This window comes from Paramisgurnus dabryanus, chromosome 13, assembly GCF_030506205.2.
Source record: "Paramisgurnus dabryanus chromosome 13, PD_genome_1.1, whole genome shotgun sequence".
Taxonomy (NCBI): domain Eukaryota; kingdom Metazoa; phylum Chordata; class Actinopteri; order Cypriniformes; family Cobitidae; genus Paramisgurnus; species Paramisgurnus dabryanus.
In genome coordinates, this window is record NC_133349.1 from 1,920,158 (window position 1) to 1,936,308 (window position 16,151).

Sequence of the window (16,151 nt, forward strand, 5' to 3'; positions counted from 1 at the left end):
AGTTTCGTGTTGACTCTAAGGTTGTTTTCACATATGTTGGAGCGCACCAAAATACATTGTATCATTTTTCAGTTAGTGCGGTCCGTGTTCACATATATATATTTTTTACTTTACTCGAAATGCCGCACCGTACACCATGTGACAACGGTCAGCGCTGTCATTGGTCTCTGACAGCTCTTACCGTCTCATGACCACCCCCACGTTTCCACGACAACCAGCTTGACAGGGAGAGCGCAGCTATCAAGATGTGGAGATAAACATTGTACGTCTTTGCGAAGTTTCTTTGCTTTAACGCGAAATTGCGTAGCTGTTCTATTAAAGCCTTTCTCACGGAGCCGTTTGCTAAAAGCCCGTAATGTCACTATTTGTGTGTGGAGGACAGCTATGCATTTATAAAATCATCAGCTCAAACGTAAAGGAGACCGCGAATCTCTATGCAACGAACCAGGATTGGCTTGTTTGTTGTTAACCCACAATATAACACACGGCTCACGTCACAACGAAAGCCCAGTGGCTCAAACATGTGGAGAACTTCCTGTATTTGGTTCAGCCCGAGGTCCAGCAGTGTTCACACCACAGGTGGGTCGCCCCAGAGTTCGGCAACAGCCGCTCCGAGACCACCTGTTTAGAGCGGTCTCGGAGCGGCTGTTTAGTGCGCACCCGAGTGCGGCTGTTGTGTTCACACTGACCCAAACGCACCGTACTTGGAGCGACACGTCATTTGGGCCGACCTAAACAGTCTATATGTTAAAACACCCTAACAAAAATTATTTGTTTAGGTGACCTTTTTCTTCATTTTAAATTCTACTCTAAAGTTAGGCAAGAAACGAATACACAGCAGCTTTGGAAACTATCCAGCAGTTCTGACACAGTGAAATATGATCTAACTATAGAAAACTCAATGCAGAATTTTAGGCTATAGAATGCAAAAAACACATCTCAGAAAATTGCCCTGGGAAGTATTTGGGTTTTAACACTTGACTAAATCTGACAGAATGTACGGCCAATCCTTCAGTAAGTGGGAGAAATCAATATGATGTCAGCCAGCTGGACGACGCTCATCTGTACCTGACGCACTTTCATTCGAACACTTCAAACACATCATCTCCATCATTCAACACAACACAAAAGATCAAAGGTTATGAATATCCTGATCGTTCCTCTATATAGTGCTTTTATAGTAGTTGACAGATGACAGACTTTTGATTCCCAGGTAAATTTTTTTTTTAAAAATGCAATGAAATGTGTTTGAGAAAAGATACATTGCTTAATACAGAAAGCTTGAACAATAAATAAGACTGAAGAAAATACTTCATGGGATGTTTAATCGCTTATAAAATTAACAGCACGTCTTCTCAACACGCCACAGTTCGATCATTCACGTTCAAAGCACAAGAATGTTCGGGACGAGTTACACAAAAAAGTTTAACACTGAGTAAGATGCACAAAGACAAACATCAACTAATCAAACTAATGATCCTTTTTACAAATAACCAGAAGGTTCAAGCAACCATCACACACAAAGACCAAACCAACAAACGCTGGGCTTCAGAAATCACTTTTAAGTGACAGCATGGCAAAGAGAGATACCAGTAAATAACCAGACAAACCAGTAACATGCTTGTAGCTCACAAGAACTGATCTTATGCTACTGACTTCCATAGTAGGAAAAAGGAATACTATGGAAGTCAATGGGGCCTCAGTCAGAGCGGCTTTCATTTTGATCATAAGATCAAAGATGAACAGTAAATAAACATTTGCATTGGTTTTGCACAGAAAATCTTGCAGGGTTTGACCCTCCAAACTTTCGCTTACATGCTCAGAACCAATATGCTACTTTAGAGACACTGCTCATGCACACATCTTACCTCTTTGACCTTCTCTCTCCTCTGAAGAGTCTGAGGATCCGATGGCTTTCCACGTTCCGTCCCCAAAGGTGCTTTCAGCAGACACTTTTTAAAAGTCTCATAGTTGAATCCAGAGTTCTGTTGCCCGTGATGAGCAGGCGAGGTTACCCGCTCTTCCCTAGCCGCCGGTTCATGCGCCCTCGCCGGGGTCCAGTCGTCCTGCGTCCTAACAGACCTCTCCACAGTTCTCGCTCCATGGGTCACTGAAGGCTTACGGCTCACTTTCAGTTTACCATTCGCCTCGGCGCCCTTTAAAGACGCCCGTTGGTGCTCTTGGTCTCCGGGCACCTTTTTTGAAAGTTCCCGGGCATCGCTCTCGGATCCCACGGTCACCGCCGGATTCTCATTTTTGGAAAGAAAGATGCGCTTTAGGCGCACGCTGTCGGGTAGAAAGAAAAGTGCCCCGAAGCACAGAGTAACCAAACCCGACAGAAAGAGAAGAAAGACGAATTTCTGAGAGAGACGAAGCCCCATGCCCGATGCTGAGACACCGGGTAACTTTCGAAACACCATCGAAACTTTCCACTATTCACGTTGCGCACGGTTACTTGATATATCCACTATATGTCTGCTCCAAACCGTGCGTTTAGAAAGCACAGACAACAACAGGGTTGTGCAACCTCAACCTTCCACTGGTCAAAGCGACTGATTCTTTCCAGATCTATGGATTTAAGAGTCCACAGGTTGCGTCAACAAATTTGCACAGCAAGAAGCGTCATTGCGCATCAGTGTTCCATTTTAACCGCTTCCTATCGCTTTACTTATGCAACATCTCATAAAGAAACTAAAGCGAAACTATGTGGCAACAAAAAATAGTGTTACACACAACCAATATTCCTCAAATGAATAAATAATAACATGCGCTTCCCAGCACAAGATAATGATGCTTATGAAGATGCTTAACGGAAACCAAAATGAAACTTTATGGACTTAAAATGAAATCAGTTTAATATTTATGCACATGCAGAAATACATAAAACGCCTGATTGCTTTACATTACAAAGCAAGCATCAATGTGCTTCCAAACCCACTGCTGACTAAAAATGATAGGGATGATGAATGATCTCACATATGATCAAAGTGCAACACTGAAGTTTTTAGCGCAAAGTGAAGAAAACAACGCATATCTGATCCAATAATCCCCCGAACTGCAGCGTCATAGCCAGGTTACTTCTCAACATCTGTGTGCGTTTGGCAACGTGCGCATCATTCCAAGACACTAGCGCTTTGAAGAATACATCCGTATATCAAAACGTGTGTGTCACGGTACCGACGCGACGCCGATAATCGGTCCGAGTGTTTGTAAAAACTGTTGGTTTCCCGTCCGACGCGCCGCAAACTCTTCTGCGTTCCGGAACTCTACGTCCAATGCATGGAGAGGAATGTTTGTGCTCCTAAAATATGAACGGCAGAAGGATGGATCGCTCTTCAGAAATGTAATTTAATGAAAACGCGCGGTGTTATCCCATAACCGCCCGTCCGCGCTCGCGTACTTCATCATCAGTGGCGGACGAAGGAGAATAAATGGCGCACAAATGCCGCGGGGTGCTGTGTCGATGTAAAAGCCTTGAAACGATGCCGTTATCAGACGCGTGATCCACAAACATCAGGCGTTATGGAGCGGCTGTACTCCGCGTCTACCCGGGCGGTCTGCTGCAAACGCCTTTGATCAGCAGCGGTTAGGGGGAGCGCGTGTGTAACAGCGCGGCGCGCGCAAACACGAGCGCATACCTCCACCGAGCGGTGTATTTGGGTATTGCAAACAGGTTTCTACTCGGAATTGTTTGATGCATGCATACAGTAGCTCAGGGTTTCTTCTTAAACACTTCAGAGTTTAGCTCAAACCCTGATCAAACACACCTGAGCAAGGTCTTCATGATCACTAGAAAATCAAAGGTGGGTGAGTTTGATTAGGGTTGGGTTAAGTTAACCTTGAAAATGTCTACATTTTACCTGAATATGGCTCAAAACAACCCAAGACAGGTAAATTGAAATCTAATGGGGTGGTTTCCCAGACGGGGATGATCTTAAAACAGGATTAGGCCCCAGTTTAATTAGGAAAAATAACTAGTTTTAACAAACATGCCTTACTAAAAACTTTATGTCAGTGCAGGTTGTTTTTAGTTTGGACAGCTCTTACATTTATTTTAGTCTAGGAATAGTCTAAAACCTGCCCTGGAAACCGCCCCAATGAGTTTAAACTGATCAACCATGGTTTGAAACAACCCAGCACAGGCCTGGTTTTACAGACAAGGATTAGCTAAAGCCAGGAGGACTAAGGTTTTAAAGGATATTTAAAGGAAAATGGGAGATGGACGCTTGCTCCCTGCACACACTCTTAACATTTAGATGAAGAGATAAAGGGTCAATTTATGGCAACAGTGTTTTAAAAAATTGACCCAACAAACACAGAACGTTTTCCTAATGTTATTTTTTGGGTGAACCAAATGATTTGGGAACATTCTTTTGTAACCATAAAATAACATTCCCATAACGTTGCAGGGTGGTTATTTTAAATAACCTAAAAATAACTTATACATAACCCTTATACATAACGTTCTCTGATGGTTATTTTTTGGAAACCTTAATGTTAGGGGAACGTTTTGAGAACCAACCATGGTTTGAAACAACCCAGCATAGTATTAGCTAAAGCCAGGACTAGACCTTGGTTGAATTAAGATGTTTAAGCATCTTTAATAAACATGACTTAGACAAAATCATTACTGATACGTATCTTGATACAAATCATTGGCGCTGGTATATTTTAAGATCCATCAGATCTATAAGTTATTTTCAGTTATTATAGCTCAAACATGTGTTTCAGTCTAGGACTAGCCTTAAGCCTCGTCTGTGAAACCAGGGCATAGGGGTGGTTTCCCGGACAGGGCTTAGATTAATCCAGGACTAGGCCTTAGTTATATGAGGATATTTAAGTAGTTAAACCTTACAAAAACTATACTGCTGTGCATCTTAAGTCAAAACAACGGCACTGATATATGTTAAAATATTTCAATACAAGGTGTTTTGAAATTAAAATTAAAGGAGCTCAAACCTGCATTTTAGTCAGGACTATATATAAGCCCTGCCCGTGAGACCACCGCATAGTGTAGTAAACTAGTAGATTTAAATTTTGTTGAGTTGTTTTTTATATTGTGTTTAAAACAGTCAATTATTTCATGATTTTTGCTTTCAGTGGTCTGATGAATGATTCACTGCATTGCTGTGAGAGAAGCACACAAATGAAAACTCTGCTGGCAGTTTGTTTAGATTTAATTTGGTTTAAACAAGCAGAACGACTCACAATTTTAAAACAAATCAGCAACACCAAATCTAGGCAGCGATCAATGGAGAAGCTTTAGAGATTTTCAAATCAAACGGGACCAAGACAGAGAACAGTTTTCCTGAAACAAAACAAGACAAATGGCCTGATTAATGTTGTTGTTGGTCATTAGGGGAAAACAAAGAACCGAGCACAGCAGAAAAGTTGTTAGTTAAAGAGAAGTTTAACGACAGTCGAGAGAAAGTGAAGCAGACTGCAACCGGCAGCAGAAAATTTTCATTCACTGTTGATTGGTCAGATCCCACGGGACGGATATTTAAAGGCAAATCTAATGGGAGACGGACGCTTGCTCCCTGCACACAATCTTTAATTTAGATGAAGAGAGGAAGGGTCAGTTTATAGCAACAGTGCTTTAGAAAACAGAGGAGTTTTTACTCAGCAAAATTTAAATGACGGATGTTTGATTTTAACATTAAAATATTTTAGAGAGTGAGAGGAAACCAAATACAAACTGCTCATATTTTACGGCACAAGCTAAACTGTTTACTCTTCATTGTTATAAACTTCACTTTAAAAGTTATTTTGTCAATTTTTTCCCATATAAATTAACATCAATGCTGTATATATGTATATACACTCACCTAAAGGATTATTAGGAACACCGGTTCAATTTCTCATTAATGCAATTATCGAATCAACCAATCACATGGCAGTTGCTTCAATGCATTTAGGGGTGTGGTCCTGGTCAAGACAATCTCATGAACTCCAAACTGAATGTCAGAATGGGAAAGAAAGGTGATTTAAGCAATTTTGAGCGTGGTATGGTTGTTGGTGCCAGATGGGCCGGTCTGAGTATTTCACAATCTGCTCAGTTACTGAGATTTTCACGCACAACTATTTCTAAGGTTTACAAATAATGGTGTGAAAAGGGAAAAACATCCAGTATGCGGCAGTCCTGTGGCCGAAAATGCCTTGTTGATGCTAAAGGTCAGAGGAGAATGGGCCGACTGATTCAAGCTGATAGAAGAGCAACTTTGACTGAAATAACCACTCGTTACAACCGAGGTATGCAGCAAAGCATTTGTGAAGCCACAACACGCACAACCTTGAGGCGGATGGGCTACAACAGCAGAAAACCCCACCGGGTACCACTCATCTCCACTTCAAATAGGAAAAAGAGGCTACAATTTGCACAAGCTCACCAAAATTGGACAGTTGAAGACTGGAAAAATGTTGCCTGGTCTGATGAGTCTGGATTTCTGTTGAGACATTCAGATGGTAGAGTCAGAATTTGGCGTAAACAGAATGAGAACATGGATCCATCATGCCTTGTTACCACTGTGCAGGCTGGTGGTGGTGGTGTAATGGTGTTGGATGTTTTCTTGGCACACTTTTGGCCCCTTAGTGCCAATTGGGCATCGTTTAAATGCCACAGCCTACCTGAGCATTGTTTCTGACCATGTCCATCCCTTTATGACCACCATGTACCCATCTTCTGATGGCTACTTCCAGCAGGATAATGCATCATGTCACAAAGCTCGAATCATTTCAAATTGGTTTCTTGAACATGACAATGAGTTCACTGTACTAAAATGGCCCCCACAGTCACCAGATCTTCGTGCCCTGGATGTGCATATCACAAATCTCCATCAACTGCAAGATGCTATCCTATCAATATAAGCTTTCAGCACCTTGTTGAATCAATGGCACGTAGAATTAAGGCAGTTTTGAAGGTGAAAGGGCCAAAACAGTATTATTATGGTGTTCCTAATAATCCTTTAGGTGAGTGTATATATATATATATATATATATATAATACACTTTAACATAAATATGTCTATGCCAAATTCTCGAAAGCATAACATTTTAGGCCTCTGGGCCCAGCTGTACCAGTTCTGTCATTTAACGGCTGATGAAATATCTGCAATGGGATCTAAATACTATACTGAAATATTTATCTCAACATTCAATAAAAAACTAAAGGGGAAAATAAGCAGATGTTGATGCACACTATTCTCACCCAGCCGTATTGAGCTTCACAGCTTTGGTTCACGTCAGCAGACAAACTGACAAAACAATGAGTCACAGACACCAAAACAGAAATAAATGCAAACTAATGTGGTTAACACTGCTGCTGTGCGGTCCAAAGCCACGTTACTTGGGTAAACCTTTGAAGTGCAGTCTGGTGTTGCTAAAAAAACAAAAACACCAGGGGTCTGAATGTTAAAAAACAGACAGCGGTTTCAGTCTGACAGCTTCTAACCTAAGTGTCTACAGTCCTTTATCCAAAAAGTTATTGTAAAATATAGAGATTACACATATTTGAACAAAGTAAATATTAAAGTATTGTAACCAAACAAATCAAATCCCCATAGTATTCCTATCATAGAAGTCAATGGGGCCTTTGGTTACAAACATTATATTTGACACTTCATTTATTTCTATTAATAACATTCAAAATTCTGTATCTATTTATTTAAATCTTTATCCTATTATAGGCACAAATACCACATTTTCTGTAGTTTTAATGTTGTATTAGTAAGCAATAAGGGTGTTGAAGGGTGAAGGGTGTTGTTAGGTGTGACATGATCGATGCCACTTATTCACGATACAGCACTAACCTTCAGTACCTTATTTCTTATTTAAAACGATTACCAGACAATACATAAGTATTAAAGCAATAAAAAATAATATGTATCAATGCAACTTTCAAGAAGTAAAATAATTAAAGGTCTTCCTTTCGCTGGAAAAAATAGTGCCTGACTGACTGTGAATGGTAACAGAATGTTTCACATATGTTTTTAAAAGGGCGGTGTCATTTCTAAAGGGGCGTTCAAAGACTTTGAGCATGCAAATATTTTTTCAGACGTGTGTGCATATAGGCGGGGGTACTTCTCACATCTTTGCTTTTCATTAGAGAGAAAGGTCACACCGTGGTGTGTTAGTTTTCTACATGACTCTACATGATACGACTTCACAGGTTAGGGTTCACCAGAACTTTGGTACACAGCGAAATAGCATATGAACGGAAGTCAATGAAATGAAAAGTGTAGTGTGACTGCCCCTTTAAGGGTGCTGCGTATTGATGCACAGAATCAATAGGGTGCGGTGGCCATTGACCAATCATGATCAAGGACTGGAATTTATTTTTTCTATATAATATCCAACCTAACATATATGTTTAGTATGTTACAGTATGTGATTGTTGACTGCCAAGCTAAACCTTTCAACCCTGTTACAAAAAGGACAAGAAAATATTTTTCTAACATTATGGTGCAGTTTCCTGGACAAGGCTTAAGTCTAGTCCAAGACTAAAATGCTTGTTTGAGACGTCTTAGCTGAAAACCGCTTGCACTGACAGATCTTAAAATATATCAGTGCCATTGTTTTGTCTCAAAACCAGTAATGTTTTTTGTCCTAATATCACTAAGGCCTAATCCTGGTTTAATCTAAAACCTGTCTGGCAAACTGCCCCATGTGTGTATAGTTGATCTTAAACTAGCTCGCCCAAACTGAGTAATTGAATCTTAATTAAACCGACTGAGCACACGGAAATTTGATTCATTTATTTGTGTCCATGGCACGAAATTCAGCATTTTTAATGTCTTTTTTGTTTCACTTTCTATAAATAGCTTTTCGTTTCATTTTGTGTGTTGTTTTCTCATTGTTTTTTCCTATTTTCTTACCATTGTCGCTTGGGGTTAGAATCACTTTCTGTTACATTTTTAGACATCCTAACCCAAACCCCAACTCTAACCCCAACCCCAGGCGAGTATAGTTTTAAAAGCGGACGAAAAACATGTAGAAACCAATACATCAAAGTACATCCTAACCCAAACCCCAACTCTAACCCCAACCCCAAGCAACAATCCCAGGTAAAAAAGTAGTATACTTTAGTGTATTAGAGTTATGATTTAAGTATGCTTCTACTTGTTGTGCTTTATTTAAAGAGTATTTAATATGTACGTTTTAAAACTTTTAATGTATGCACAAAATGTACTTAAACAAAACTATAATGCCTTTTTAAGTGTACTTCCATTAAAATGGCGATACAATGCAATTGTACTGTACGTGTGCTTAATTACTCATGAATCTTGATTTTCAGGAGTGTATTTTAGTGCACTTGAAGTTTAAAAAAAGTTGTTCCATTTTAGTATACTATTTACACTTGAAGTGTAGTCAAATAGATGTTAAGTTGAAGTTTATACATAATTAAAAACACTTGGATTTGACCAAAATAGTACAAAATGTAAATATACTTAGTACCCTTTTTTTAAAGTATATTTTTAATAGAATTATTTTCAGCTGGGATGCTTTGAAAATAGGGAAATAAATGAGAAAACAATACATAAAGTGACACAAAAATGAAAGTTTTGTGTGCCACAGACACGAAAAACTATTTATAGAAATTTGTGCAAGTGACACAACAAAAGCTGAATTTCGTGCCACGGACATGAATAAATAAATTAATAAAATTTTCGTGACTATAACACAACTTTCCATGAGATCATGTCACATAATCTCCAACCTTTGCAGCACAACTCAAAAAATTGTCGATCTTATGGGCTTTAGACAGATGATGTGAAAAATGACTTCATTTCTTAAGAGATTATATATTCATTTTTTCCTGAGAGTACACTTATAAGCCCCATCTGGGAAAACCACCCTATAGTGTCCAGGGGCGTCAGTTTGTGTTGAAAAGTGGTGGGGACAAAAGATCAGATGAAAAAACATTACAGCAGGACGGGAAAATATTGAATAATGACGCATAAAAAAATGGGCAAAAACACACTATAAGCACACAACACAACTTATGTGACCCTGGACCACAAAACCAGACATACACTGCAAAAAATGATTTTCAAGAAAAAAAATTCTTCTTATTTTTGTCTTGTTTTCAGTAAAAATACATAAAAATTCTTAAATTAAGATGCTTTTTCTTAATGAGCAAAACGACCCAAGAAATTAAGTCTAGTTTTTAGACCAAAAATATCAAATTTAAGTGATCTTGTGCATAAACAAAAAAATCTGCCAATAGGGTAAGCAAATTTTTGAATTTTCTTGAATTTAGTGTTTTTTTTAGAAAAAGGTTCAAGATTTTTTTGGCTTGTTATATGCACAAAATCACTTAAATTTCATATTTTTGGTCTAAAAACTAGATTTATTTTCTTGGGTCGTTTTGCTCATCAAGAAAAAGCATCTTAATTTAAGATACTAAGAATACTAAGATTTTTTTTTTCTTAAAAATCTTTTTTTGAAGTGTAAAGCAAGCCACATTATCTGCCAATGGGGTGAGAAATCAAGTTTTTAAGAAAAAAATAATCTTATTTTAAGATTTTTTTCTCACCCCATGGCAGACATTTTTGCTTGTTTTAATCACAAATTCACTTAAATTGTATGTTTGGTCTAAAAACTAGACTTATTTTCTTAGGTCATTTTGCACATCAAGAGAAAGCATCTTAATTTAAGAATTTTTAGATATTTCTACTAAAAACAATACAAAAGTAGAAAAAGTAGGAAAGTCTTTTTGTAGTGTATGTCGCATAGGTATTGCTTTATTTTTAACATTTTAACCAAATGCTTTCAAAAAGTGGTGGGGACATGTCCCCAGCGTCCCCAGTGTAAATGACACCTATGATTGTGTCTATTTTACACCTTATTTTTGAGATATAAAATGCACAAATGATCACCTTCCTCACATAGACTGTTAAAACATCAGCTCTCAGCGTTGGTTTAAATCTCACGTGTCATCAACCTACAATCAAATGAATTAAAAGAAACAAAGTCATTCTTTTATCAAATGAACTTTATTCACTTATCTTCCATGACAAAAACTGTTTGTTAGTTCTCAGGACGCAAAGAAGTGCTGAAGCTACAGTACAGGCCATTTAACAAAACAGTGAAGTGCCACATTCTCCAATATAATCTTACATTTCCATATATATTTAATTTAGATTGTATATAAAATAAATATTTGACTGAGAATTCAGAAGCACATTATCAACTGACAATGAATGACTCAACAATAGATTAATAACATTTAGACAAACAGGTTAAAGTCCTCGTCAACCACATCAGTAACCTCAGACACAACGACCCCTAACCTAAAATACAGATATATGTAAACCTGCTATATCAGGTAAACATCTCTCCTCATCCGAGTGTATCACAGTAAATCTTCACGTGGAATGGATTTAGTTATTGCTATGGTCATATATTAAAGGTTCGGTTTATGATAAAGTGCGTTTGTCTCTTAATTGAATAAGGAGAAGAGAGACGAGATGACACACGAGAAGATTCAAGGTCTAAGGGAATATGAGGAAAATAAGCATGTTGCACTTGAACTAAAACTGTTCAGCTTTTTCTTTACTTTTGTATTGGGTGTCCTTGGGATTTCACGACTGAACATAATTCATGAACAGTTTTTATAAAGAAAGGCGATTTAGAGATTTTTAAGTAAAGTGTGTCATTAATGGCAACAAACACAATGCCTGACTTGACAGAGCAATCATCTTCTTATTGTGCAACCTCTTCATTTATCTCTTGTCTGAATTTCACACTCCAAACACCAAAATTAACACATTTCCATATCTATAAACAATATAATCTAACTTCAGGGCTAACTTTTCAATTTTCAGGCAAAGCTTTGTCACTTAAACTTGATAAAATTTGGTCTTGATTAAATGGTCTTTTTTATTTGTAATCCTTTTGGTGCAGCTAGTTGCACAGAAATGATACACCTCCTTTAAATTCACTTCAACAACCAATAAAACAGTCCATCATCAACCCACATTGTAAAACATTTGCAGCATTTTTGTCAAATCAACACATTAAGATCAACAATTTCAACTTGAATTTATAAGTAATGTCAACTTGTTTTAAGCCAAAATTGTAAGTTGAATGGACCTGGATTAAAATGAAGTTGTTTTAACTTCGTGCTGCATTTTTTTTACATTGCAGGAATAAACTGGAAGGGGTTTCCCAGACAGGGTTTAGATTAATCCAGGATATGCCTTAGTTATTTTAGGACATCTAAGTAGTGTATACAAAAAACATTACTGATAGAAAAACTCAAACATGCACTTTAGTCTGGGAATCCGCCCCTAAAGACGAAGTTAAGGATTAAATCATTATTTGCCGTTTTGCCTTCCAGAATGCGAAAGCAATGCAGTGTATCAACTTCAGTAAACACTCATTTGAAAAAAGGCATTTTTTCTCTACAAAAAACACCACAAATAAGACGAACACAGAGCTCAGGCAATGAATTGCAAGATTGACAAGCATCCTCAGATATTTTGCAAAATGATAAGCAGCCATATGACATGTAAATAAAGAGCACAGAGAAATATAAAGCACCCAGAACAGCAAAGAAGCTTTTATAATCACAAACAGCATTGAACACCTGCAGCGGCCGGTCAGAGATAAACACACACATCTGTAAGATTACACACAGCAGTTTCAGGTTACAGCAAACACATTAAATAAAAAAAGAGTTGTCCATTTGTAAAAACTTAACAAATTCAAAAGGCAACAGAATACAAAACAAGGCAAATTGAATAATAAAAACTATTATGAATTGCATAACAAGCATAAATGATAATGTTTAACAAAGCACCTCACAGATAGAGAGGCAACAATATGATGAATATGATTAGAAAGATTTCAACAAAAAAAAACTGCTAACATAAAATCAGCCGTCCTTTGAATAATAAAAAAATAAAAAATGAGCAGAAGCGCTGAAACTAAAAACAACCACAACATTGAATAGTCAGAATATCCGCATTCAAAACAAACGGCAGAAACGGCCTGAAGGCAGACCGACGCTGATCTGCACCTGCTACCACACCTACTGATGTTAAAAATATATTATACACACCCCAACCATGAGCATTTGGTTTATTTCAGTGGTCTCTCCACTCTTTGGGGTGGTTTCCCCGGACAGGGATTAGCTTAAGCCAGGACTAGGTCGTAGTTAAATTAGGATATTTAAGTCATTTTAAAAGCATAATTTATAAATAAACATTACTGGTGTGCATCTTCAGACACAACACTCGCACTGATATATTTTAAGATAAGACAGAGCAAATTGTTTTCGGTCAAGACAACACTAACATTTAAGTTAGTCTGGGACTAGGCTTAGGCCCTGTCTGGAAAACCGCCCCATAATGTTTTAATGTTAGTAGATTTAATCTTGGCTGCTAAATCGCTCCATTTTCTCCAAATATCTTTTTTTTGGTATCCGTATATTATATTGGTACGCAGCTCCATTTCAAGAAGAAAAGAAGTTTAAATATAAAGTCGTCTTCTGAGAATAAACATCATCACTGTGAATACTGACGTCTGCTCTACATCATAACCTGACATCATCGTGCGGTATCGGCACCATGACAGTGAAACAAAAACATAAAGGGGTTAAAAAAATGCCCTGCAACCACCTGAAGAGAGACACGGCTCATCCTAAAAAAACACCAACTCAGTCACAATGCTCCTACAGTATTGGCTGAGATTCCCCAAAAGCAAAAATTAAAACAATTCAAATGCACACACAATTGTTGAAATTTAAAGGTTTTATCTCAAAGTATATACTAAAAAATAAAATTAGTTGCAAAAAAAAGTAAATAGGGACACAATGTGGAGAATTTAAACTGCAGATAACTTTTAGACCAACCGAATGTTATCTAATTTATCTGCCATTAGCATCGAACCAAATCTAATTGAGGTACAGTCTCTAAATCAAACACATGGTGACCTGTTCAGTTTAAAAAAAGCACTTTTCAGAAGGTCTTTACAGAGAAAGGCAACAGACAAAAAAGCACAGATATTGGGAAAATAATTGTTGTGTTAGCGTTGTAATACTTAAAAGCACATTATAGACATCAATCATTTTTAGCGTTCACTTGTAAAATATATATATAGATCTTTTTTAACACGGCTCACAATAAAATAAGACTATCCTATACTCTCTGTGCATGCAAAATATATTATGGTACATCACTTTGTTAGTTTAGTTTAAAATATGCAATGCACTTTAATGTCTGAATCTCCTCTCCTATCAGAGGACAGTGTAGGTTTACTCTTGGTGCACAAAGTTTTAGGGATGATTTTTAGATGATACAAAGCGTATACCATTACTTCATGTCCTCCAGTGACGTTCAAAACATTTAAACTTTAAGGGGTCATGCAATGTGAGTCTACATATCTAACCCTTAAACTGCTTCGCTAGTTTCAGAGGATTGTTAAAGCCTCAAATTGCATGTCTTAAAAACAGGTTCACCCAAAAATAAACTTTCTCGCCCTTGTGGAATTTTAAACTCAAACATTTCTGTTTCTTTAGATTTAATGTTTGTGCTCCCTGGAAATCAAACCTGTAATCTTGGCATTGCCAGCGGCCATATTTCTAAAAAAAAAAAAAAAAAAAAAAAACAAAAAAAAAAAAAAACGCACAAAAAATTCAAGCAAACAGCTTTGAAACTACATGACATTGAGTAAATAGTAACAGATTTTTTTTTTGTTTAGTAAACCGGTCCTTTAAAGATGGTCCAGATCATTTCAGCGTGCGCCCAAGTGCATTTAAAGGGAAAGCAGAATAATTAACAAATAATCTTTGATATTACATAAAGTATGAGCGAACACAAAACAGTTCAGTTGTTAAGATACATCACCATAATGGTCTTGCACGTGTCAAACAAACTCTCTTAATGTGCCCCGTCGGACTGATAAATATACAAAGGCAATAATGTGTCCGCTTTCATATTGCTCCTGAAGTGTAAAATCCATCGAGATCAAACAGAAACCATGAGATTCACAAAGAAAAGTAAGGCAATTCATGTGTGCAAACACACACACACACACACAAAAAAAACTCATGAAGGCATTGATGATTTAAAAAGATTTCACCTGAATATAGTGCGAAACTAAACAGTGCCAATCCTTTGGTAATGCATAGATCTCATCCCCTCATTCATCAGAGGAAACACAGGGAAAGCAACATTTATCTACACCGTGTCTTAACCAGGAGCGATGCAACACGATTACACCCAAGTCAGGAATTAATTTAACCGGACATGAAGACCAGAAAAAGCAGAGATAAAACATGCCCGGCTGTCTGACTTTTCACATTTAATGACATTTATTTAAATTTTTAAAAGCATTTTGCACACATGTGTATTATGGCTGTGCTCACAGGTATATTCATTCATTTAACACTGCATACATACAGGAACAAAAAAAGCATTCAAGCCCATACAGAAGACAAACAAACCGCTGGAGATTTTCAGGTGTCAGCAGGGGTTTCCTAAAGCTCTTAACTTTAATCTGTGTGGTTTAATCATCGCCGTGCTGCTTCTGGTTACGACACGGTGTAATGATCAAAAAGAAAAAGATGCAATAAACTATAAATGGCTTGTTTTGATCGCTTCCTTTAATTTCTTTATTTTGGTTCATCTCATTTCTCTTCCTGAAGTTCTCATTTTGGCTTCCTGCTAAAAGTCGTCCTGTCGTAGTTTGATTTAAAGATGCTCTCCATCTAATAGAGCCCCCTTATCCTCCAATAATAACAATGATGAGCTGCTGGATTAAGGGAGGAAGGGTTCGTCCTCCTCTTCCTCAGGGCAGGGCCCCGGGTCGCTCAGACACCGCTGGAGACGCTGCTGTGGTTCTTTGTCATCCCCGTTGCCCGTCTCGTCTTTTATCTTGGCGAGAGAAGGGGGTTTCATCATCAGACCGGCCTCTTCTTCATTCTCCTGCTCAGCGCTCTTCTTACTCAACTCATTCACCACATTGACCGACTCCGGAGACAGCGGAGATGCCAGGTCCACCTTGATAACGGGGATGCTCTCGCGGGTCATGGGTTTGCCCCAGGCGTGAGGGTCTGTGGTGTAGGGGAAACAGATATGAACAACAACATAAATGAGAAACATTTCTTTGCTTCTATATTAACAAATTACAATCGTTTTATAAGAGAG

At 37.8% G+C, this 16,151-nt stretch overlaps 2 protein-coding genes across 3 annotated transcripts in view; both read right to left on the reverse strand.

Moving 5' to 3' along the window:
* LOC135789243 (mannosyl-oligosaccharide 1,2-alpha-mannosidase IA) overlaps positions 1-3,574 on the reverse strand; it is a 222,578-nt gene extending 219,004 nt beyond the window's left edge. For both annotated transcript variants that reach the window (XM_065299001.2, XM_073811524.1), the window contains exon 1: positions 1,869-3,574. In XM_065299001.2, coding sequence (XP_065155073.1) covers positions 1,869-2,420 — 552 coding nt within the window. In that variant the 5' untranslated portion in view covers positions 2,421-3,574. The remainder of the gene's footprint in view (positions 1-1,868) is intronic.
* Positions 3,575-14,594: 11,020 nt separating this feature from the next.
* The window catches only part of slc9a1a (solute carrier family 9 member A1a), a 46,185-nt gene continuing 44,628 nt past the window's right edge, over positions 14,595-16,151 (reverse strand). The window contains exon 12 of the mRNA XM_065298999.2: positions 14,595-16,057. Coding sequence (XP_065155071.1) covers positions 15,762-16,057 — 296 coding nt within the window. The 3' untranslated portion in view covers positions 14,595-15,761. The remainder of the gene's footprint in view (positions 16,058-16,151) is intronic.